The 20,554-nt window shown below is 39.9% G+C and overlaps 1 protein-coding gene, 19 non-coding genes and 1 pseudogene across 22 annotated transcripts; 20 read left to right on the top strand and 1 right to left on the bottom strand.

Annotated features, from left to right (window-relative positions):
* Window positions 1-530: 530 nt before the first annotated feature.
* Window positions 531-14,977, bottom strand: LOC145889038 (uncharacterized). 3 transcript variants are annotated; one of them, XM_082979913.1, is made up of 27 exons: window positions 14,752-14,977; window positions 14,004-14,177; window positions 13,827-13,878; window positions 13,530-13,693; window positions 9,128-9,267; window positions 7,861-7,990; window positions 7,698-7,803; window positions 7,462-7,634; window positions 7,146-7,288; window positions 6,822-7,079; window positions 6,578-6,728; window positions 6,392-6,506; window positions 5,959-6,134; window positions 5,682-5,900; window positions 5,435-5,626; window positions 5,164-5,325; window positions 5,071-5,110; window positions 4,732-4,880; window positions 4,513-4,626; window positions 3,818-4,327; window positions 3,509-3,564; window positions 2,771-3,392; window positions 2,232-2,391; window positions 1,992-2,118; window positions 1,671-1,778; window positions 1,568-1,620; window positions 531-1,142 (listed from the first exon to the last, which is right to left on the bottom strand). In XM_082979913.1, the coding sequence occupies exons 1-27, from the start codon at window positions 14,834-14,836 to the stop codon at window positions 1,037-1,039; spliced, it is 4,485 nt and encodes a 1,494-aa protein (XP_082836039.1). In that variant the 5' UTR covers window positions 14,837-14,977; the 3' UTR covers window positions 531-1,036. The 3 variants fall into 3 exon arrangements, with proteins under 3 accessions (XP_082836039.1, XP_082836040.1, XP_082836041.1); XM_082979914.1 differs by lacking the exon at window positions 14,752-14,977 and having other exon boundaries at window positions 13,831-13,878; window positions 14,004-14,023; XM_082979915.1 differs by lacking the exons at window positions 13,530-13,693; window positions 13,827-13,878; window positions 14,004-14,177; window positions 14,752-14,977 and adding an exon at window positions 11,201-11,334.
* Window positions 14,978-16,148: 1,171 nt separating this feature from the next.
* On the top strand, window positions 16,149-16,267 carry LOC145891948 (5S ribosomal RNA). The gene has a single exon (XR_014400714.1). It is a non-coding gene; the product is annotated as a 5S ribosomal RNA (ribosomal RNA).
* Window positions 16,268-16,332: 65 nt separating this feature from the next.
* On the top strand, window positions 16,333-16,451 carry LOC145891432 (5S ribosomal RNA). The gene has a single exon (XR_014400224.1). It is a non-coding gene; the product is annotated as a 5S ribosomal RNA (ribosomal RNA).
* Window positions 16,452-16,516: 65 nt separating this feature from the next.
* Window positions 16,517-16,635, top strand: LOC145892400 (5S ribosomal RNA; annotated as a pseudogene).
* A 65-nt stretch (window positions 16,636-16,700) lies between these two features.
* Window positions 16,701-16,819, top strand: LOC145891445 (5S ribosomal RNA). Its single transcript, XR_014400235.1, has one exon. It is a non-coding gene; the product is annotated as a 5S ribosomal RNA (ribosomal RNA).
* A 65-nt stretch (window positions 16,820-16,884) lies between these two features.
* LOC145890808 (5S ribosomal RNA) lies at window positions 16,885-17,003 on the top strand. The gene has a single exon (XR_014399639.1). It is a non-coding gene; the product is annotated as a 5S ribosomal RNA (ribosomal RNA).
* A 65-nt stretch (window positions 17,004-17,068) lies between these two features.
* Window positions 17,069-17,187, top strand: LOC145891456 (5S ribosomal RNA). The gene has a single exon (XR_014400246.1). It is a non-coding gene; the product is annotated as a 5S ribosomal RNA (ribosomal RNA).
* A 65-nt stretch (window positions 17,188-17,252) lies between these two features.
* LOC145891753 (5S ribosomal RNA) lies at window positions 17,253-17,371 on the top strand. Its single transcript, XR_014400527.1, has one exon. It is a non-coding gene; the product is annotated as a 5S ribosomal RNA (ribosomal RNA).
* Window positions 17,372-17,436: 65 nt separating this feature from the next.
* Window positions 17,437-17,555, top strand: LOC145890925 (5S ribosomal RNA). The gene has a single exon (XR_014399748.1). It is a non-coding gene; the product is annotated as a 5S ribosomal RNA (ribosomal RNA).
* Window positions 17,556-17,620: 65 nt separating this feature from the next.
* Window positions 17,621-17,739, top strand: LOC145891578 (5S ribosomal RNA). Its single transcript, XR_014400362.1, has one exon. It is a non-coding gene; the product is annotated as a 5S ribosomal RNA (ribosomal RNA).
* A 65-nt stretch (window positions 17,740-17,804) lies between these two features.
* On the top strand, window positions 17,805-17,923 carry LOC145891762 (5S ribosomal RNA). Its single transcript, XR_014400536.1, has one exon. It is a non-coding gene; the product is annotated as a 5S ribosomal RNA (ribosomal RNA).
* Window positions 17,924-17,988: 65 nt separating this feature from the next.
* LOC145891468 (5S ribosomal RNA) lies at window positions 17,989-18,107 on the top strand. Its single transcript, XR_014400257.1, has one exon. It is a non-coding gene; the product is annotated as a 5S ribosomal RNA (ribosomal RNA).
* A 65-nt stretch (window positions 18,108-18,172) lies between these two features.
* LOC145890809 (5S ribosomal RNA) lies at window positions 18,173-18,291 on the top strand. The gene has a single exon (XR_014399640.1). It is a non-coding gene; the product is annotated as a 5S ribosomal RNA (ribosomal RNA).
* Window positions 18,292-18,356: 65 nt separating this feature from the next.
* On the top strand, window positions 18,357-18,475 carry LOC145891479 (5S ribosomal RNA). Its single transcript, XR_014400268.1, has one exon. It is a non-coding gene; the product is annotated as a 5S ribosomal RNA (ribosomal RNA).
* Window positions 18,476-18,540: 65 nt separating this feature from the next.
* LOC145891754 (5S ribosomal RNA) lies at window positions 18,541-18,659 on the top strand. The gene has a single exon (XR_014400528.1). It is a non-coding gene; the product is annotated as a 5S ribosomal RNA (ribosomal RNA).
* Window positions 18,660-18,724: 65 nt separating this feature from the next.
* LOC145890926 (5S ribosomal RNA) lies at window positions 18,725-18,843 on the top strand. The gene has a single exon (XR_014399749.1). It is a non-coding gene; the product is annotated as a 5S ribosomal RNA (ribosomal RNA).
* Window positions 18,844-18,908: 65 nt separating this feature from the next.
* LOC145891579 (5S ribosomal RNA) lies at window positions 18,909-19,027 on the top strand. The gene has a single exon (XR_014400363.1). It is a non-coding gene; the product is annotated as a 5S ribosomal RNA (ribosomal RNA).
* A 65-nt stretch (window positions 19,028-19,092) lies between these two features.
* On the top strand, window positions 19,093-19,211 carry LOC145891764 (5S ribosomal RNA). Its single transcript, XR_014400537.1, has one exon. It is a non-coding gene; the product is annotated as a 5S ribosomal RNA (ribosomal RNA).
* Window positions 19,212-19,276: 65 nt separating this feature from the next.
* Window positions 19,277-19,395, top strand: LOC145891491 (5S ribosomal RNA). The gene has a single exon (XR_014400279.1). It is a non-coding gene; the product is annotated as a 5S ribosomal RNA (ribosomal RNA).
* Window positions 19,396-19,460: 65 nt separating this feature from the next.
* On the top strand, window positions 19,461-19,579 carry LOC145892056 (5S ribosomal RNA). Its single transcript, XR_014400817.1, has one exon. It is a non-coding gene; the product is annotated as a 5S ribosomal RNA (ribosomal RNA).
* A 65-nt stretch (window positions 19,580-19,644) lies between these two features.
* On the top strand, window positions 19,645-19,763 carry LOC145891673 (5S ribosomal RNA). The gene has a single exon (XR_014400451.1). It is a non-coding gene; the product is annotated as a 5S ribosomal RNA (ribosomal RNA).
* Window positions 19,764-20,554: the final 791 nt, after the last annotated feature.

Below are 20,554 nucleotides of genomic sequence, written 5' to 3' on the forward strand. Positions count from 1 at the left end.
CAGAGGGGGCATAAACAGCCTTGGGGGTTTGCTTAGGCAATTATTCAGCAACTAACTTTGGTGCTATTATGTGGAGGAATCGCAAAATCCAATTTCATTTTTTGTTGCTTTTTTACCCCAAATAATGTCCAACAGGGAGGGATTAAATGCACTTGCCCGGCGACCAATTTTGATTGGAATGTGTAGCTGAGGGATGGATCTTTCGCAAAACCGCAAATGAATGTGCCCTTAATCCATTCATTTTTCTGTATATAGCCTGAAGATTTAGCTTTCTTTTTAGTTCAATTTTCACAGCACCCGGCACCAAGTAGCTACCTGATTCAAAGCGCCCAAAACCTAACTAAAACTGCCCGAAACAGGCTCAGCAACAGCATACACATGTGTGCCCAATGCTTTGTTACGTCATCGTTGTATTGTATCAGAGAACTACATGGTGGGTATTTCCCGCCGGCAAAACTTACTACAAAATATCGGGTTGGTTTTCACATTAACACGAATCGTTGTGATTAAAACCACTGCAGTGTGTTGGAACTTCGTCATGGCGATTTTTCTTCACAAACTATTTAATAACAAGCATGGAGAAAAAATATGAATTCTGTGAGATGCATCAGACAAATGTCCACTATTCCGACCTGAGCTCAGAAACCTTGTTACTCCGTATGGTTGATGTTTGTCATTTGTCTTTGCCTGTGGCCGTTTGGTTGGCAAGGTCGTCCGTAGTCACACCAAGCTGCACTGATGAGACCTTAGAAGTCGAACCTATTTCTTATTCCCCCCACTTTTTGTTGTAAAACGAATTTATTTAACCCGGATGCAGAACTTGGCAAATATTTCGAAGTTAATTTCAAGAATGAATATTTTGTCGCTTGGGAAAAACTGTGGACAACTTTTCAGTCGACCAACTCAATGATCGGCGGAACAAAAATCTCGATGCAACAAAAACCTTTAACACTAATGTATGTCGCGATAAGTTTGTCGCGTTACATTTGTCGCGTTAAGTTTGTCGCGATAAGGTTGTCGCGTTATGTTTGTCGCGTTAAGTTTGTCGCAACGTTTCTTCTGCTTGATTCCGTTCCTGAAAAAAATCTTCGCGTTCCTGAAGGAGCCGAAATTGGAGAAATTCTTGACGCAAGGCGGCGCACCTGAGCACAGTAAAGTTCGGTTATTTTTTTAATCAGTCTTATTTTACAACATATTTTCTTTGCAAACTTTATTATAAATCTAAACCCTAAATTAACTAATCATGTGCAAATTTGCAGGGAGGTTTTAATCAATCCGATCCTCACTTTTTTTTGCCCACACCGGGGTTTGAACCCAGGATATCCTGGCCACAAATCCCGATCATGTTTCCCTCTAGTTATATGGGTCGAGCGCTGTCATAAAGACGAGTGACAACGTGTTTGATCACGTGGCTTAATTGCTCATAGCTTTCAAATTATTGACATTTGAATTGTTTCATTATTCTGCATTGGAGCCTTAGTGTCGAACATAAGAAACTTGCAGACAGAAATACTAAGTTGGAAAACTTCAGTTAAGTAGAAAACTGACGTCACATTTATATTTGAACCTTTTCTCGATGTCGATTCTCGTTTGAATTCCCTCCCCGCCAAGCGATAATCTCTAAAAACAACATAGAAATCACCAAATATTCTAACAAACTTTTTTCACACCTTTCCAGCTGTCGATGAAGTTAGCATTTGATGACGTGGAATGGTTTGATTGGTGGAGAATGTCACGTTTTCATCCCCGGCGAATTTTAATAATTCTTCCCGAAGTTCCTAAAAATAAAAGAAATATTGGGTTTTTTTACCCCGGGAAATAAATTTAAATTTCCAAAATTTCCGGAGATTTTTAATGATTTTGTGCAATTTTTTTGTCAAATGAAAGTTCGCGGAAAGTTTGTTTGAAGGAAATAAACTTTTGCCAACACTAAATTCCAGTGGTGAGGAATATTTGCAGAAAATATTACGTGAGGTTGAATTAAAACTCACAACAGAAATGGAGGAAACACTTTTTGTGTTTTCAAAATTCCTCAGGGCTTCAATGATTTCAGATTCCATTAATGTTTGTGAATCCCATTCGTAATTTTCCTCAATTGATGAGTTGTCTCTTCGGTTTCTGATGCAAAATATAAATCAATGTGACCAATCACAACATTACACGTCATCAAATGTAGCCAATATTCTTTTGCTTTCCCCACATTTCTAAAAAAGTTTGGTTTAAATTTTTACCTGTCAGAGTTTTCTCTGGCGCCACCTGGTGACAACTGAGCAGTGTTATCTTGAGTGGCGTAACCACTGCTTAGAGATTCACCTTGCGAACGGTTATGTCGAAACGAAGGCGATATCATTCTTGATGACGTAATTGATTCGTGACGTAAAGTGCTGTTTTCTGAGAAAGATAAAGGTTTATGGCCAACGAAACTTTTCAACAATAAGATCTCTGTTTCGCAAGATCTCTGTTTCACATTTACATATTTTCCTATTTATGAGTATTAACCTTGACATCCAGGTTACCGCCGTTACTTTCTTTTTCATTTTCTGTTTATTTATGAAAACATTTACAGTTAGATGATTTAATGCGTTGTTTTTTACCCCATTGTGATTACCAACGGCCATTATCACTACGAGTATGACGTAACAATCAATTCTTCCAATGTTTTTTTCGTATATTCAGTGTGTAACAAAAGTTTAAGGAATTCATTTCCAATTTCAAATTTCGTAAAAATTTTTTCAACTATGTCGGAGAAATTATTCGTCCAAGCACTTACCACGTTCCGGTTGACTGCGCTTCATTTTCTTTCGGTGAATTTTTAAATAGTCACGTGATTCGCTGTCAGAGTACGACAAGGCACGTGTTCTCTTGTGATCCTCTAGGTGGCGCAACGCTTTCGTGGGTGATGAAGGAAGCGACCTTTGACCTTTCTTATGTGCATAGACTGAATACTTGTCAGAAGGTGGCGTCAGAGTGCTGGTTAGTTGTTTTCGTCCCAAACTTTCCCAAACTTCTGACGTAGAATCTCTCCGTGACGTCATATTTGTCTTTGCTGGACTATGATTGGCCGATGATGACGTAAGCGAACACATTGTATAGCTTTTTTGCAAATTGTCCCACGAAATATCCGAGATACAAATCATAGTAGGCTTTGGGACAGGCTCATCGCTGACGTCATTACTTATCTCCGTGGCAACATTCGTTCGCAACACATCGTTTATTGCGTCACAATTCTTTGTCTGTTCCGTCACCTCGTTAATTCGTCTTTTTTGTTTCCAATCATAGTAGGATGGGGTAACAAGTTCGGTGGTTTCCCGGGATAAGGTTTGTGGTCGAGAAGGGCTCGAGAGCGCCTCTGGTGACAATATTTCCCCCTCGGATTCCAACTTTTTTCGCACCTGAAGGGAATATTTTGAGAAATTACAAATTAGGAAAAATTTAATTCGCTTTTATAACTTTTTCGCACTGTAATAACTTCACGGAAAACTGTTGGAATAAATATCCGTAAACTTACCTCCCTCTCATCCAGGCTGTGAGTTATTTTTCCAACTCCATCCACAAGATTTGTTCCTTGTAAAAACAAACTGCGTATATAACCAATAATTACTAAAAACTTATTTTCACAAAACAAAATCAATTTAATAAGCGACACTGGTGATGGCGATACTGGTGATGGCGATACTGGGGATGGCGATACTGGGGATGGCGATACTGGGGAATGTTCGATTCGATTATTTTGTGAAACAAATAAAGATTCATTAGAAACGTTGTTTTCAACAAAGTATTAAAATTTGATTTATTGCGGATTTTTTCAAACCCTCACCTACAACCACGTGACTCCCACTCTTCTCCACAACTTGAGATCTTTCAAACGATTTTACGATTCTTACTTCGATATCGCTGTTGCTGCAATCGATCTCAAACGCCGGGGGGTCAAAAACACCCCCAAAGCTACGAATATTATCGGGTGCTGAATTTCGATGACGAAATTGCTCAAAACTGCTGCTGGCACGTGACCTTGGACGCCACACATTAGCGTCTCGCTTCGTTGCGTACCCAGGTGACGTCGAAGTGACGTCACATTGTTTGTTTGGTGATGAAGAAAGCAAAGGAACTTGCTGTGATGATAAATCCTCTACGTAAACCGTCGGACGGCAGCTGGTAATGGCGTCATCATCCACAGGTGTGACGTCACGTGAAAGGCTTGTGATGGCAGCAAAACAGGAATCGGTTTTTAGTGAGGGCATCATCGGGTGGCGACGATCGTCAAGGTTTACCATTCGCGAGGTGGCGCTGATATCTCGGGAGAATTCATCGGAGCTCGTAGGAAAATCTATGAGAACTTATTTACGAATTTTCCCGACATTTCTGTTTTTGTCACGCATGACGAATAATCTTAAATACTAACGGTCATTATCACGAATACTAACGGTTATTATCACGAATACTCACGGTTATTATCACGAATACTCACGGTTATTATCACGAATACTCACGGTTATTATCACGAATACTCACGATTATTGATTGGAAACAATTTGAATTTTCTCGAATATTCATCGACTTCTTCACTCCACTTTCTCGACATTTTATCGGGATTTTCATGAAAATTGTGAAGAAAAAATCCTTCATCTGAAAAATAAACTTTTTGAAAATATCCCCTGGCGCGGTTTAGTTATTCGTGAGAAAAGTTATCAGAATGGTCCCATGACGTCACCAGTGGTTACGACAGCTCACCCCTTAAACCTTCCTTCTTTTTCTGGCTAACGTCACGATGATTTGGTGACGTCTCAGTGACGTGGTGCTTTGCCAAACAGGAGAATGATGAGAAACCATCGTTGAATATGATTTGACCATCTTGGTTGGTTTCTGTTACGCCACTGTAACTAATAACGTAACAATTAATAAAGATATGGTTTTGCGGAAGAAGAAATAGTTGAGGTTTATGACTTTTTATGTGAAATGTTTTAAATTTTTTCAAACACTCGATTTCGAAGTCGAAGTTTTTACGCAATAATTTCTTTGAGACCTCGAGTTAAAGAAAGTTTAATTTTTAAGAAATCATCGAAATCCTACCCGCGTTTTTCATCAGTGAAAATATTTTCATCGGAATGACCTGAAAATAAGCGGGTTTAATATTTTCATTTCAAACTTAATTTAGCAACAAACTTCTCAATATTTTCCCCTCCCTCCATTTGATGTAATTGTGACGTTTCTTCCAGATGACGAACATTATGACGATAACAAGAAGGATGAGCATGAAAACAAGAACACCCATTACCACTGGGTGGCGCAACACAGGGTGTTGTTCGACTTTGTAAACCATCAAATCTGCAAAAAAACAAGACCTTCTTCGCTTTCTATTGTTTAAATTTTTATTCAAATGGATTTGAAAGTTTTACCACCTGGCATTGCTCAATTGTTCCATGTTTTTTTTTACCTTTGGTTGAAATGAGGATTGATTCGCTCGGCAAACCGTAATACAACTTTGTCGCCGCAAGCACATGAAACTCATATATCTCATCTCTGTATATTTCATCAGGTTTGATGACGTATGTTGTGACGTTGAAGGGGGTTGTCCCCAGTAACTTCCATTGAGGTTCTTTAATGGATCGTTTGAATATTGTTTTGTCTGAAATGAAACGAAATAAGTTTCGCCAAAGTAAGAATTTCCCACAATTCCTCACTATTTCGAGCATCCGTCCGCGTTGGAACAGGGGGCAATGACGTGTCTTCCGTTTCGTCAGTTCCTATCCGTCGGTACTCAATGACGTAACACAACAGGGTATGAAAGGTAGCGACGGGCTGCCACTCTAGCGCTACCTGACCGTTTTCTTTTGTACCCGAACGAAACCCAGTTGGTGGCGATAGAGAAAAGGTTGGAGTTTCAACAGGAACAAGTCGCTCTATGACGTAACAATGTTTTAAGCCAATGTTTCTTGTGTTAAATAAATTGAAATTCACCATCAGTTTTCGCTTCGACTTTTCCACTGAATTCTCCTGTCCCTTGTTTATTTTCAGCCAACACTGAAAACTCGTACCAAGTATCCGACTTTAGGTAGTTCACTTGCGCCACCGTCTGGCCGATTATATTATTGAAAGATCGCCACAGGGCGTCGCTCTCGTTCGCTTCCTTGTACCTTGGGTTAGCATAAGAATTATTATTGGGCGGATGATTGGCAGCATTGGTCAAGATTCCGACCCATATACCAACAAGAAAACCTGATCGGGATTCGTGGCCAGGATATCCTGGGTTCAAATCCCGGTGTGGTTAAAAAAGTTGTCATGTTTCAGATTATTTAGGTTTCACCATGGATGTGTGATTAGGGTTTGTGAGCGGTTGCCGGACGAAATTTATTTTCACACAATTGTGGAATTTTAATTTGGAAAAACTCACCAAAGTACAAACTGTTGGGGAAATCCCCCATCAAAACCCGGGGTCCACGTCACTTTTACTGACGAATCGTTTAACGTCATCACAGTTACGTTATGTACTACATGAGGAGAAGTATCTGCCATACATATTACGTAACGAGTTACACAGCGTCGTGACGTCATCAAACGACAAATATATGTAAAATACCTGTAACTACCAGCATGACGTCACGGGTGACGTCACCAACGGCATTAGTAAGAACGCATTGCCACAAGCCATGGTGATGTTTTCGTACAGAGTTGATGGTGAGGTTTCCTCCATCGATACAATAGGAATATTTGTTGGTTTTGCTTTCGACCTGGAATTTGTTGATAAATTGTTCATGCTCTGATCTGCCCAGGATTCCTGGCACGAAAAATTCATTCATTTTGAGAAAGAAATCTTAACAAACCTTTCTCCACGTCACAACAGGTAGGGGATCCCCCCGACCTGAACAGGGGGCAGAAAAACTTTTTCCAACGCGGGTTCGGTACGAGGCCCTGGGGAGAATCACAAACCTTGGAGGGTCCCTTATCACAACATGGGTAACAGGGGATTCTCCCTGGGTACCCAGTTGGTTATAGGGGGTGCACGTGTATGACCCAGCGTCTGTTGGAGTCACGTGATTAATGACGAGACTTCCGTTTCCGTTTATGAATGAACTCCCGTCCTGGAAGCAAAAAATATATATTATTCCCACTTGTTTGAATAAATTTGCTTAATTATACTCGTTTACTTCTCGTATTTGAATTTTTCTGCCGCTTTTCTTCCAAATAATTCTTGTTACAGGTGGATCGCCCACTGCGGGACAGTAGAGAGTAAGCGGCATTGAAATCCCACCAAAAACTTTTCTTGCCATAGTTTCCACTCTGGCAGAATCTGAACGAAAATTTCAGTAATGATGAGATGTTACTTCAAGCCACGAATCTGTGACGTCACATTAAATTTTAACTTCACTGAAAAGAAATTTGTCACAACAGAAACTTGGGCTAAGTTCTATCGCTTAATGTATAACCTGACATCACCAATTATAGACGTAGGTAGATACTTACACAGGACGATTACGGAAGCTGACGCTGTCGGCACTGGAGCGTGGCCGTTAGTGGCTCGACACGTGACCTGACCACGGTCTGAAATCCGAAGTTTTTCGATCACCAAACTCCCCTGTTGTGGTATTCTTATCCGCGGGGATTTCCCTGTTAGGATAATTCCATTGTGGGTCCAACTGCGAAAACGTACAGGGCGTGTCAAAATTCGAATATTTTACAGGTGTATCCATGTAAGTAACCTGTAGGAAATATTAGATGGAAAACCTTCAGCTTTACATTGAAATAAAACGTCACCCCCTTCTTTTTCCACCGCATTCTGTGGAGTTTCAACAAAACTTGGTGGAGCTAAAAGATAAAAAAAACTTATTAAATTTTAAAAAAATCTTCCAAAATTGTTCCCACCAGAAACAAACAGTTGTGTTGTTAGTTGGGAAGTCCCCTCTATGCTGACAGCCCTGCATGTATATTTCCCAGCATCTGTCCGAGAAACTGAAGAAATCCTCAAAATTCCTTCGCCCACAAATAATCCCCGCTGAAAAACACGGGGAAGAAACGTTTCAAAATCTGTAAACATTACAAATAAAGAATATTTGTGTGAAAGGTCGCGCGTTTAAACGCGTCGAAAGATTACTTTAAGCTCGAAACACTCCATTACCCAAATGTCACAAGAATCAATCGATCATTGACTCAATAATTCATCTCGATAAACAGTATTACGTCATTGAAGGAAAGTCACGCGGGCAGATTAATTTCTTTGTGATTTAATTTTTAGGTAATTTTTGCTTTAGATATTTATAATTAAACTTAAGATTGACTGGTTTTGTAAAATATTTTTTATGAAACTTCCAATATCCGGTAATCAACGATGCGTGTCTCTCGCGTCATAATAACATCCGGGACTTTTGGGTCAAATCAAAAAGGTGAAGTCGTGTTTACTCAACCATGAACAGAAATGTGACAAATTATCCTCCTTATTTGGTGATGTAAGTGGTGACGTAGGTGTAAACAAATTTCTTCGTTTTTGTTTTGCGCATAATTTGTTGCTTTCTTTGTTTTCACTTTACCTCTGTGCACTTTAATTCACATCTTTTTCGTGGTTGTTTTCCTGCACATTTAATATCGGTATTTGTTTCACCTTTTCACAGTTTAATTTGATACGCTTGAGCAATCGTGTTTACGTGGCAGACGTGTGGTACGCTAATTGGTTAAGGTGCTGACGGGCGAAGTAATCAGTGGCAAGCCCGCCGGTTCTCTGTATGGTGGCGCGCGGTGAGGACCGTTTTTTTTGTGAGGCGCCTTTGTGTGATGGGCCGGCTTTGTAGCGCTGTAGTAGACACTGGGTGTTGGTCAAGATGAAGTGCTGTTGTATGTAAGCGGTAAAAACAAACGCTTTATTCGTTTTTAGCCTTTATTATACGTATTATCGTCTGTTCTTATCAATACAAAGTAGCCATCAATGTGGTTGCACGACTCTAGGTCTTTGCGGTAGGCCGTCAATGCAGGGTAGCCTGGGCGTTTACGGAGTTGCACTAATTTCCATATCTTCGGTTACTCGGAAGTTAAACCGAATCCTTACTTTATTGTTAGCGCGTTCGTCCATGCGGAACATTAGACCACGCGCTGTTGCTGACTTTATATTCGACCTTCATTGTGACGTCACACGACCAACCTGTTTTCGAAGAAGTCTCCCGTCCTTGAACCACGTAATCACCGGTTCGGGGTTTCCCCTAGCTTGGCATCTGATGTGCAGTTCCCTCCCCTCCCTGAGATTGTAGCGGGGGGAGAGTGGTTTGGTGAAGGTCGGGGGAACTTGAAATTAACAAAATATTCAAACGAGGGCAGACCATGAAATAAGTAGAGATGTTGGTTATTTCTAAATGTCAGTCAACACAGGTTTCACCAATATCATCTCCCACGTTTAAATCGAATTCATTCGCTTTGCGTCAATACCAATAACTCCCAAAGGACAAATTAAGTATTGCAACGACCAAAGCGCTTATTAAACACTGTGTGACGTCATAAAGCAAATAAGAATTTGACCCCATTGGATGAAATGTTCAATATTTCTGATTGAAGATTTGTGTCTGATCTTCAATCTATGGTCTGTGGAATCCACAAGGTCAAACCAAAAGGAAATTAAAATCTTTTTTATGGATTTTGGCAGATTATTCGCCTGCTTGGGAAACACGTGGAGCTAAAACAGCGTGAAGCTGATATAAGCACTTGAGGTAGTTTTTATGTTCTCAGTTCAACTCCACAAACTTTCTCCAACTTATTTTCTGCCAAATGAGAAAAGCGCGATAGTGAGCCACCATATTCGGTGAACGATAATTTAAGTTCACGGAATGTAAGCAGATTATCGCGATAAAAACCCGGCATTTTATCGTTGAATTATCGTTTGGCTCAGGGCATCTTTTGCTCTTAAGTTTTCAGGTTCTCGTGATTTTGTTAAACCTGAAAAGTCAAAAGCGGAATATTTTTGCGACAAGTTTAAATGTTGACCAATTTTGAAATTTGTGGAAAAGGGAGAAAAGCGCCTTCAGGCGAAATATGCGGATTTCAAACACTCTAAAATCTATCAACAAGGCGTTGTCGGACAAAACTTTTTTCATAAATATTGGTTTTAATTGTTTCAGCCAGTGTGAATATTTCTTTTAATATTCAGACATTCCTACATTTCTCTTCATATTTGACTTGTGACCTTGAATCGACATTGATTTTTATCACAACGATCGATTTGTTCTGAGTTGACAGATTGACCGACATTGCAATGAATGCGGCCATATATTATGAGGAGAGTTCAATCCACTCTCGTTTGGAAATTCAAACCCAGCAATGACCCTTGCAAGGATGTAGGAATTTCTGCTTGCGAAATGTTACAGCCAAGTCGTAAAGTCACATAAATATTCCCGCAGGTTCCGTAAAATGGCAATCAGCAGTTCAACATAAACGTTATTTTTGATAATTCGAATTGATCGACTTTCAAACCGAACATAGAGATCAAATCAATTATTCGGATTAATTCAAATGAAAATTAATTGGATTAAACCGCGGAGTGGCACCAGACGTTATTAATTTTCTGGTTATGTGATCGCCTGACAACGAGGATTACAAAAAATTAACCTGTTATCGTCCATTACATACTCGCAACCGAAATATTTATAATTTGTTGAAAAATTATTTGAAACTAAGGAGTTTATGATAATATGGAAAGTAAATTAAATTTATAAACTAATTTTGCAATTTTTTCATCAAAATTTAACCATTATCAACCATGCCAAGTATTCAAATTAGGAGATTTTATTGAAACATTTCGGCAAAGCATCACGTGATCATAATCATTATGTGTAAAATATTTAAAAGATTGTTTGAATATTAAAATGTTGGTAGAGTATACTTATTTTTTAATTATAGAAATGTTTTCTGCAATAAATATACGAGTATTTTGAAACAAAACAAACGGATGAAAGATTCACGAACACATAAAATATTCATGACGTCACAAACGGGAAGTTTATGAGCAAGAATGATCTTTCAAGACGGTTATTGTCACGTCATAATGAACAAAAAGACGGTACAAATTAAACGCCAATTCTAAGAGCGGTCATCAAACACCTTGAATCGTACAGAAATATGCTTGTACCAACTTTATTGTTGTGTGTAAGTTGTTGTTTACACTGGTCATGGGCTTGTGTTGGTGAAACACCTTTTAAAGTGTGTAAACAATAAACAACTTACTCACCTCCATACGCACGTACCGACTTCTGGTTGAAAGTCACGACATAAGTTAACATGACTAGAAAGGAATGGCGGATTTTCGTGTTGGAAAACACAATCATTCTTGTATGTCTGTACATATACTACAGTCAACTTACACGAACAGTACTAAATATCATACGATCACCTTGCTGTCAGACATGTAAAAATTAATTCAGGAATTAACAAAAGAATTTGACACAATTTATATCTATGCTAAACTTCCACTCATATACGTTCTCCACTCAACCAACGGTGCAAACGCACGTGCAATTTATACACTGAGAAAGTCTCCAGGAAATGAACAGGGGAAGGGTTTGACCGAACTGTGCATAAAACGAGAGAGCCTTTTTCACTTTTACGTCACACTTCTTTCCCTTTTTCCCACGAAAAACAAAAAATAAATTTCACATGAGATATTGTTTACGTGGAACCCCGAAGTTTTTCTTTCATGAAAACAAGATTATTCGCAATTATTTCCCAGGGTAAGTGAAAGAATCCGGAATTGCTGCTGAAAATACTCGCCATAGATTTAAACCCCGCGGGCGATTCTTTATTTACTGAGACGCGATGGCGACTCAAGATTAATTGTTGAAACAAACCCGACGTCAAACTAGCGTCACATTGTAAATTCGCAATGTAAGCGTTTGATAAAACCTTGATGAAGATTAGAGTTGAGTTCAAAATATTTTTTGGCCGTTTCCGAACCTTTTTTCCCAAACCGTTGAAATGAAAGCGGTCGCGTTAAAAGTTTGGTGAAAACTCGAACAAGATCCTAATCAAATTACATCCCACAAAATTGTGGAACTACACACAAATTCCACCAAAGCAATCAAGCGTGACCACCTTTTACCACGTGTCGACAAGCATAATATAGGTGTGACGTCATCTTGTTCAAAAATCAACATTCGTTTTTGCCTCCGACATTGAAATCTGACCAGTGGTCCACGCAATTTAAAGGAAAATGTCACAAAACTCAATTTACCACGAAAACAAAGATGTTCTAATTATTAACAAGAAAACACGTTTATGTTAACGTGTAGTTCCGGGTTCCTTTTTCTCTCGTCAGTAGGTTTGTGACGTAATAAAGAGCGGAGAGTATCAAGCTGGATATAAAATAAACAAACAAGCCTCGACGCCGTTTGGAAACTTGCATTTTCATTAATAAATAATGTGCTTGGTTTCTTTCCAATGAACTGACTCCAACTTTAATGATTGACTTTATACACGCAGCTTGGTCGAAGCTAATTTACTTAAACGATTTACGTCTTAATCTGCTATCGGCTTCCATGTGCACTGTTACGTCACAATGCAGAGGCAAAATTTATTGCACCCGTGCGGCCGTGAGAGAAGGGCAACAATTACACCACCGCTGGAAATTAGCACGTGATATATGACGTTGACAATCTGTCGCTCATTCCTTTCAACCTGATTAAAAGCAGGTGGATTCCCTCAAATGCGGTGGCCGTGCTTGCTTGTTAAATTTTGAGGTGATGTTATTCCTGCTTACCATAAGTTCCAACAGAAATCCTGTCTTCTAAATTTAATCGTGGAATATTTGTAGAAAAAAAGCAAATAGCTGAAAAGTTTAACCAGGAAATTTTAAAACGTTAAAGTCCAATAAACGTGACTACAAATAAATACCCATGGACTTCAAGAAACTGTTGAATCGAACCCAAACTTTCTAACCCTAAGCCCTAAGCCCTCAGTCCTCACAACAAGTTGGTCGGAAAAACGAATGGTTGAAATTCCTTACCCTTGTCCGTCACGCATCACTGCGGTTATGCCTTGCCGCAATGACAACTGATCATACGTGACCAGAGATAAAAATGTTTGATTGCAAAAACAAACGCAGTTGGATTTTCATTGTTGAATCAAAGACATGGTGATTGCATAAAAAAATGGTACTAAAAGGAATTAAATGCAGGTGGACTTAAAGGTAAGTGGACTTAAAGGTAAGTGGACAAATTAAAGTTGGTTGCAACTTTGGTAGAAACGAAGTTTATTATATGTTAAAAAAAGTAACTACGAAACTTCATTCAATTAATTCACACTGGCTTGACATTGTTTGACTTCTTATCCATTGAATGTTTTTCTCCATTCTTCGCCACACAACAATATTTATATCTGTAGCGCACTCTGCTGTCAGTAACGTTATAGATTTATTAACCACTAGATAGCGCTTTACGGCCTACTACAACGGGTCGTTTACGTTTCTCGAAGGGAAAAAATTCTAAACCCACTCTGTGGAAAGCTATAGAAATGACGTCATTTCATGAGTGAGTTTATCAAAAACCCCGTGATTCTCAACTTACTCGTTACAACGAGTTTAACGGATTCATCGTTTCTCTGAAATCCGCCCGGGTAGAGAGTGGATCGAACACAACGATACGATCCTGTGTCCTTCAACGATATATTGCGAATGGTTATCGAAGCCGATACGATACCACCCAATTTCGGGATTGTTTCCATAGAAGATCTTTCTGCAAAAGAAATTTTCAAGAAACAAAAAAGTTACAAAAAATATTGTTTTATTTTTTCAGATTAAGACCATAAATATTCATAACTATAAATGTTGTATTGAATACCATGGCAACACGCAATGAAGTCACATACCTGTTTGATTTGTTGGGTTGATTTTGGATTTATAAAATTTGTTCCAAGCTTGAAAATAACAAATTGAAAAGGTTTAATTAATGTCGCAAAAATATGAACAAGAAATGTTTAAAGAAACGAAGAATTTGTGAAAAAAAATTGAAGAAACAAATTCATGTTTGTGAAGTTCTTACTTTCAAAACTTGACTCGGGAATTCCCCGGGAAAGCTTCCCCACTTTAATGAAGAAAGGCGTCGGTTCGTTGTAGCGAAACCACTCGACCACGTAAGCAAAAGCGCGGGATGTTGGTTGCCTAGCAACGCATGGTAACACTACGGTTCTTCCTGGTCGCGAACGGACAGTAAAGGCTTCAAAGAACGAGGATATTTACTGGAATGCGTGACGTCAGCAAATTATAAACTTTTTAAATTGTTTTGTTCAGACACACGAGGTCGCCGCACTTTCTTATAAGTTCGCTTGGAATTATTGACCGGAAACCTGATCAGGATTCGTGCTTCGGGTATTCGGTGTTCAAATCCCGATCAAAATCAATTCAACATATAAAGTTATTGAAAAGTTGCGCAATTTTGTTTATTTTTTAGTTCGACATCTTCTTGCTTGTTTCTCTCATACGATGTAAGTTGGTTGTTGTTATAACACCGACCGTGGCGCAGATGGGGTTTCCATATTGTGGAGATGGGATTGCGTGACACAAATAGGCGGAAAAAACAATTAAACCGAACGAACTTTAACACGGAGTGAATTCGATCTGTGCTTCATCGACAAATTGACAAAGGAAGGAAGATTAATAATAGTTCGGATCGATATGTGGTGAAACATGCACTGAATAAACCGAAATGTTTTCAACAACAAATTTCGGGCGAAGTTTTGTCCAAATGTTGAATCCGAGATCAACAAATGGAATAAGAAACAAAATTTCACCTTTCAAATTAAGGCAGGAGCCCAACCAGATGCACAGTGACGTCAGTATAAGGATCGTTGACGTCACAAAGTTATTCCTAAACATTGCAATGTTTGTAACGACCTTCCGCGTCCATTAGGAGTGCATTAGGACCATTAGCAAAGTTGTAAGTCAAAACAGAGTAAATGAGGATTGGTTCAACTCGAAATCCAGCCTTATGAAAACCCGGGAATCACATAGTTAGTATTTACACGTTAATAACAAACTATACCAAGCACATCGTTAGTATTTACACGTTAATAACAAACTATACCAAGCACATCGTTAGTATTTACACGTTAATAACAAACTATACCAAGCACATCGTTAGTATTTACACGTTAATAACAAACTATACCAAGCACATCGTTAGTATTTACACGTTAATAACAAACTATACCAAGCACATCGTTAGTATTTACATGTTAATAACAAACTATACCAAGCACATCGTTAGTATTTACACGTTAATAACAAACTATACCAAGCACATCGTTAGTATTTACATGTTAATAACAAACTATACCAAGCACATCGTTAGTATTTACATGTTAATAACAAACTATACCAAGCACATCGTTAGTATTTACACGTTAATAACAAACTATACCAAGCACACCGTTAGTATTTACATGTTAATAACAAACTATACCAAGCACATCGTTAGTATTTACATGTTAATAACAAACTATACCAAGCACATCGTTAGTATTTACATGTTAATAACAAACTATACCAAGCACATCGTTAGTATTTACATGTTAATAACAAACTATACCAAGCACATCGTTAGTATTTACATGTTAATAACAAACTATACCAAGCACATCGTTAGTATTTACATGTTAATAACAAACTATCCCAAGCACAACGTTAGAATTTCACACTAGGGATATTAACCGTGTGAACAAGTTCTTGATAAAACGAAACGATTTTTAATATACATGAGTATTAAACTCCTTCACATCAACAACTGAACTGCCAACATACGTTGCCAGATTCTCCATCACCCGCATATATCAAAATTGTATCACAAAACAAATTTCCTGAAATCTCCATCACTCGACTGCAACCATATCATCGGCAACCTCGCGATTCTAGCCAGACACGATTGGGGAAAAAGGCAATATGTCCAACGCCACATTCTGATAACTCAGCAGATGATTCCTCATTAACAATGGGGGTTGCCATGACAACTTCACAAAACTCTGACAAAACGATTTTGTTGATTGGTTGAATCAAGATAAGCAACCTCGGGCTTGGTTAGCACTTGGATGGGTGACCGCCTATAGGAATATCAAGTGTTGTAGTCATTTTTCTATTTACCCAAAGTATGCTTTGAATTGCGCATAAATGTCGTCAAAACAGACTAACAAACGTCTACGGCCATACCAGGTTGAAAGCACCCGATCTCGTTCGATCTCGGCAGTTAAGCAACCTCGGGCTTGGTTGGTACTTGGATGGGTGACCTCCTAGGAATACCAAGTGTTGCATTCATTTTTCTATTTACACAAAGTATGCTTTGAATTGCCCATAAATGTCGTCAAAACAGACTAACAAACGTCTACGGCCATACCAGGTTGAAAGCACCCGATCTCGTTCGATCTCGGCAGTTAAGCAACCTCGGGCTTGGTTAGTACTTGGATGGGTGACCGCCTAGGAATACCAAGTGTTGTAGTCATTTTTCTGTTTACCCAATGTATGCTTTGAATTGCTCATAAATGTCGTCAAAACAGACTAACAAACGTCTACGGCCATACCAGGTTGAAAGCACCCGATCTCGATCGATCATGGCAGTTAAGCAACCTCGGGCTTGGTTAGTACTTGGATGGGTGACCGACTAGGAATACCAAGTGTTGTAGTCATTTTTCTGTTTACCCAATGTATGCTTTGAATTGCTCATAAATGTCGTCAAAACAGACTAACAAACGTCTACGGCCATACCAGGTTGAAAGCACCCGATCTCGTTCGATCTCGGCAGTTAAGCAACCTCGGGCTTGGTTAGTACTTGGATGGGTGACCGCCTAGGAATACCAAGTGTTGTAGTCATTTTACTATTTGCACAAAGTATGCTTTGAATTGCCCATAAATGTCGTCAAAACAGACTAACAAACGTCTACGGCCATACCAGGTTGAAAGCACCCGATCTCGTTCGATCTCGGCAGTTAAGCAACCTCGGGCTTGGTTAGTACTTGGATGGGTGACCCCCTAGGAATACCAAGTGTTGTAGTCATTTTTCTGTTTACACAAAGTATGCTTTGAATTGCGCATAAAGATCGTCATAACAGACTAACATACGTCTACGGCCATACCAGGTTGAAAGCACCCGATCTCGTTCGATCTCGGCAGTTAAGCAACCTCGGGCTTGGTTAGTACTTGGATGGGTGACCGCCTAGGAATACCAAGTGTTGTAGTCATTTCACTATTTGCACAAAGTATGCTTTGAATTGCCCATAAATGTCGTCAAAACAGACTAACAAACGTCTACGGCCATACCAGGTTGAAAGCACCTGATCTCGTTCGATCTCGGCAGTTAAGCAACCTCGGGCTTGGTTGGTACTTGGATGGGTGACCTCCTAGGAATACCAAGAGTTGTAGTCATTTTTCTATTTATACAAAGTATGCTTTGAATTGCGCATAAAGATCGTCATAACAGACTAACAAACGTCTACGGCCATACCAGGTTGAAAGCGCCCGATCTCGTTCGATCTCGGCAGTTAAGCAACCTCGGGCTTGGTTAGTACTTGGATGGGTGACCGCCTAGGAATACCAAGTGTTGTAGTCATTTTACTATTTACCCAAAGTATGCTTTGAATTGCCCATAAATGTCGTCAAAACAAACTAACAAACGTCTACGGCCATACCAGGTTGAAAGCACCCGATATCGTTCGATCTCGGCAGTTAAGCAACCTCGGGCTTGGTTAGTACTTGGATGGGTGACCGCCTAGGAATACCAAGTGTTGTAGTCATTTTTCTATTTACACAAAGTATGCTTTGAATTGCGCATAAAGATCGTCATAACAGACTAACAAACGTCTACGGCCATACCAGGTTGAAAGCACCCGATCTCGTTCGATCTCGGCAGTTGAGCAACCTCGGGCTTGGTTGGTACTTGGATGGGTGACCGCCTAGGAATACCAAGTGTTGTAGTCATTTTTCTGTTTACACAAAGTATGCTTTGAATTGCGCATAAAGATCGTCATAACAGACTAACAAACGTCTACGGCCATACCAGGTTGAAAGCACCCGATCTCGTTCGATCTCGGCAGTTAAGCAACCTCGGGCTTGGTTAGTACTTGGATGGGTGACCGCCTAGGAATACCAAGTGTTGTAGTCATTTTACTATTTGCACAAAGTATGCTTTGAATTGCCCATAAATGTCGTCAAAACAGACTAACAAACGTCTACGGCCATACCAGGTTGAAAGCACCCGATCTCGTTCGATCTCGGCAGTTAAGCAACCTCGGGCTTGGTTAGTACTTGGATGGGTGACCCCCTAGGAATACCAAGTGTTGTAGTCATTTTTCTGTTTACACAAAGTATGCTTTGAATTGCGCATAAAGATCGTCATAACAGACTAACATACGTCTACGGCCATACCAGGTTGAAAGCACCCGATCTCGTTCGATCTCGGCAGTTAAGCAACCTCGGGCTTGGTTAGTACTTGGATGGGTGACCGCCTAGGAATACCAAGTGTTGTAGTCATTTCACTATTTGCACAAAGTATGCTTTGAATTGCCCATAAATGTCGTCAAAACAGACTAACAAACGTCTACGGCCATACCAGGTTGAAAGCACCTGATCTCGTTCGATCTCGGCAGTTAAGCAACCTCGGGCTTGGTTGGTACTTGGATGGGTGACCTCCTAGGAATACCAAGAGTTGTAGTCATTTTTCTATTTATACAAAGTATGCTTTGAATTGCGCATAAAGATCGTCATAACAGACTAACAAACGTCTACGGCCATACCAGGTTGAAAGCGCCCGATCTCGTTCGATCTCGGCAGTTAAGCAACCTCGGGCTTGGTTAGTACTTGGATGGGTGACCGCCTAGGAATACCAAGTGTTGTAGTCATTTTACTATTTACCCAAAGTATGCTTTGAATTGCCCATAAATGTCGTCAAAACAAACTAACAAACGTCTACGGCCATACCAGGTTGAAAGCACCCGATATCGTTCGATCTCGGCAGTTAAGCAACCTCGGGCTTGGTTAGTACTTGGATGGGTGACCGCCTAGGAATACCAAGTGTTGTAGTCATTTTTCTATTTACACAAAGTATGCTTTGAATTGCGCATAAAGATCGTCATAACAGACTAACAAACGTCTACGGCCATACCAGGTTGAAAGCACCCGATCTCGTTCGATCTCGGCAGTTGAGCAACCTCGGGCTTGGTTGGTACTTGGATGGGTGACCGCCTAGGAATACCAAGTGTTGTAGTCATTTTTCTGTTTACACAAAGTATGCTTTGAATTGCGCATAAAGATCGTCATAACAGACTAACAAACGTCTACGGCCATACCAGGTTGAAAGCACCCGATCTCGTTCGATCTCGGCAGTTAAGCAACCTCGGGCTTGGTTAGTACTTGGATGGGTGACCGCCTAGGAATACCAAGTGTTGTAGTCATTTTTCTATTTACACAAAGTATGCTTTGAATTGCGCATCAATGTCGTCATAACAGACTAACAAACATCTACGGCCATACCAGGTTGAAAGCACCCGATCTCGTTCGATCTCGGCAGTTAAGCAACCTCGGGCTTGGTTAGTAATTGGATGGGTGACCGCCTAGGAATAACAAGTGTTGTAGTCATTTTTCTGTTTACACAAAGTATGCTTTGAATTGCCTGTAAATGTCGTCAAAACAGACTAACAAACGTCTACGGCCATACCAGGTTGAAAGCACCCGATCTCGTTCGATCTCGGCAGTTGAGCAACCTCGGGCTTGGTTGGTACTTGGATGGGTGACCTCCTAGGAATACCAAGTGTTGTAGTCATTTTTCTATTTATACAAAGTATGCTTTGAATTGTAACCGAAATTAGCTTGTCTTGGGCTTAGGCTACTCTGCACTAACGGCTTATCGCAGAGGCTTGGAGTCACACGACCAAGGTGGCTATTTTTGTAATACAATAGAAAAACGCTAATAGGTATAAAAAGAATAAAACGATAAAAGCGCGAATAAAACAACGTTTGTTTTAAGACTGGCACAAAATACACATTCCACTACGACTAGCGTTCATCAGCAATTACCACATAAGATCTCCCACCAAAAACAGTGTTTACCACACGCCACCGCCAGAGAACTGTCTGGCTTTTGCTCATTATTTCTCTCGCCAGCGCTTGACCAATCATTTCTGCCCGCGTTTGCCACGCAAGCATGATCACTGGGGCATATTAAAACGAGTAAATTGCAAAATAATTACAAATATATTATAAAGGTGAGTGTGAAAAGTAAACAAAGAAAAACATGTGAGTTAAAGTGAAGGTGAAGTGAAAATACAAAAAGAAATAAAGCGTGTGAAAAACAAAACGAACAAAGACGTTTACACCCCCCACGTTAAAAATTGTCCTACTCCGTTAGGACGCTTGATAAAATTTGGTTTGTCGCCGATTTCGCTGTGGCCGGCTATCATTCATCGTCGCCGCATCGTCATTTATGTCGGCGCCCAAACCTTGACCAACGTCCATCAATGGCCGCGTAGGCAACCCTGTATCCTTCGCGGTGGGTGTGTCCGTGCGTGTTTCGCTTTGTGGTGTGTAGATAACAAAATTGTCTGTGTCGTGCAG

The sequence above is a fragment of the Ascidia mentula genome, chromosome 2, assembly GCF_947561715.1.
Source record: "Ascidia mentula chromosome 2, kaAscMent1.1, whole genome shotgun sequence".
Classification (NCBI taxonomy): Eukaryota; Metazoa; Chordata; class Ascidiacea; order Phlebobranchia; family Ascidiidae; genus Ascidia; species Ascidia mentula.

Coding starts and splice junctions, on each gene's coding strand:
- LOC145889038 (XM_082979913.1), bottom strand. CDS start 14,836: ATGTTTAGGAATAACTTTGTGACGTCAACGATCCTTATACTGACGTCA. Junction 6,135..6,391: donor CCCCAACAGTTTGTACTTTG/GTGAGTTTTTCC, acceptor TGCTAACCCAAG/GTACAAGGAAGCGAACGAGA. Junction 4,627..4,731: donor AAAGAAGGAAGGTTTAAGGG/GTGAGCTGTCGT, acceptor TTTATTTTTCAG/ATGAAGGATTTTTTCTTCAC.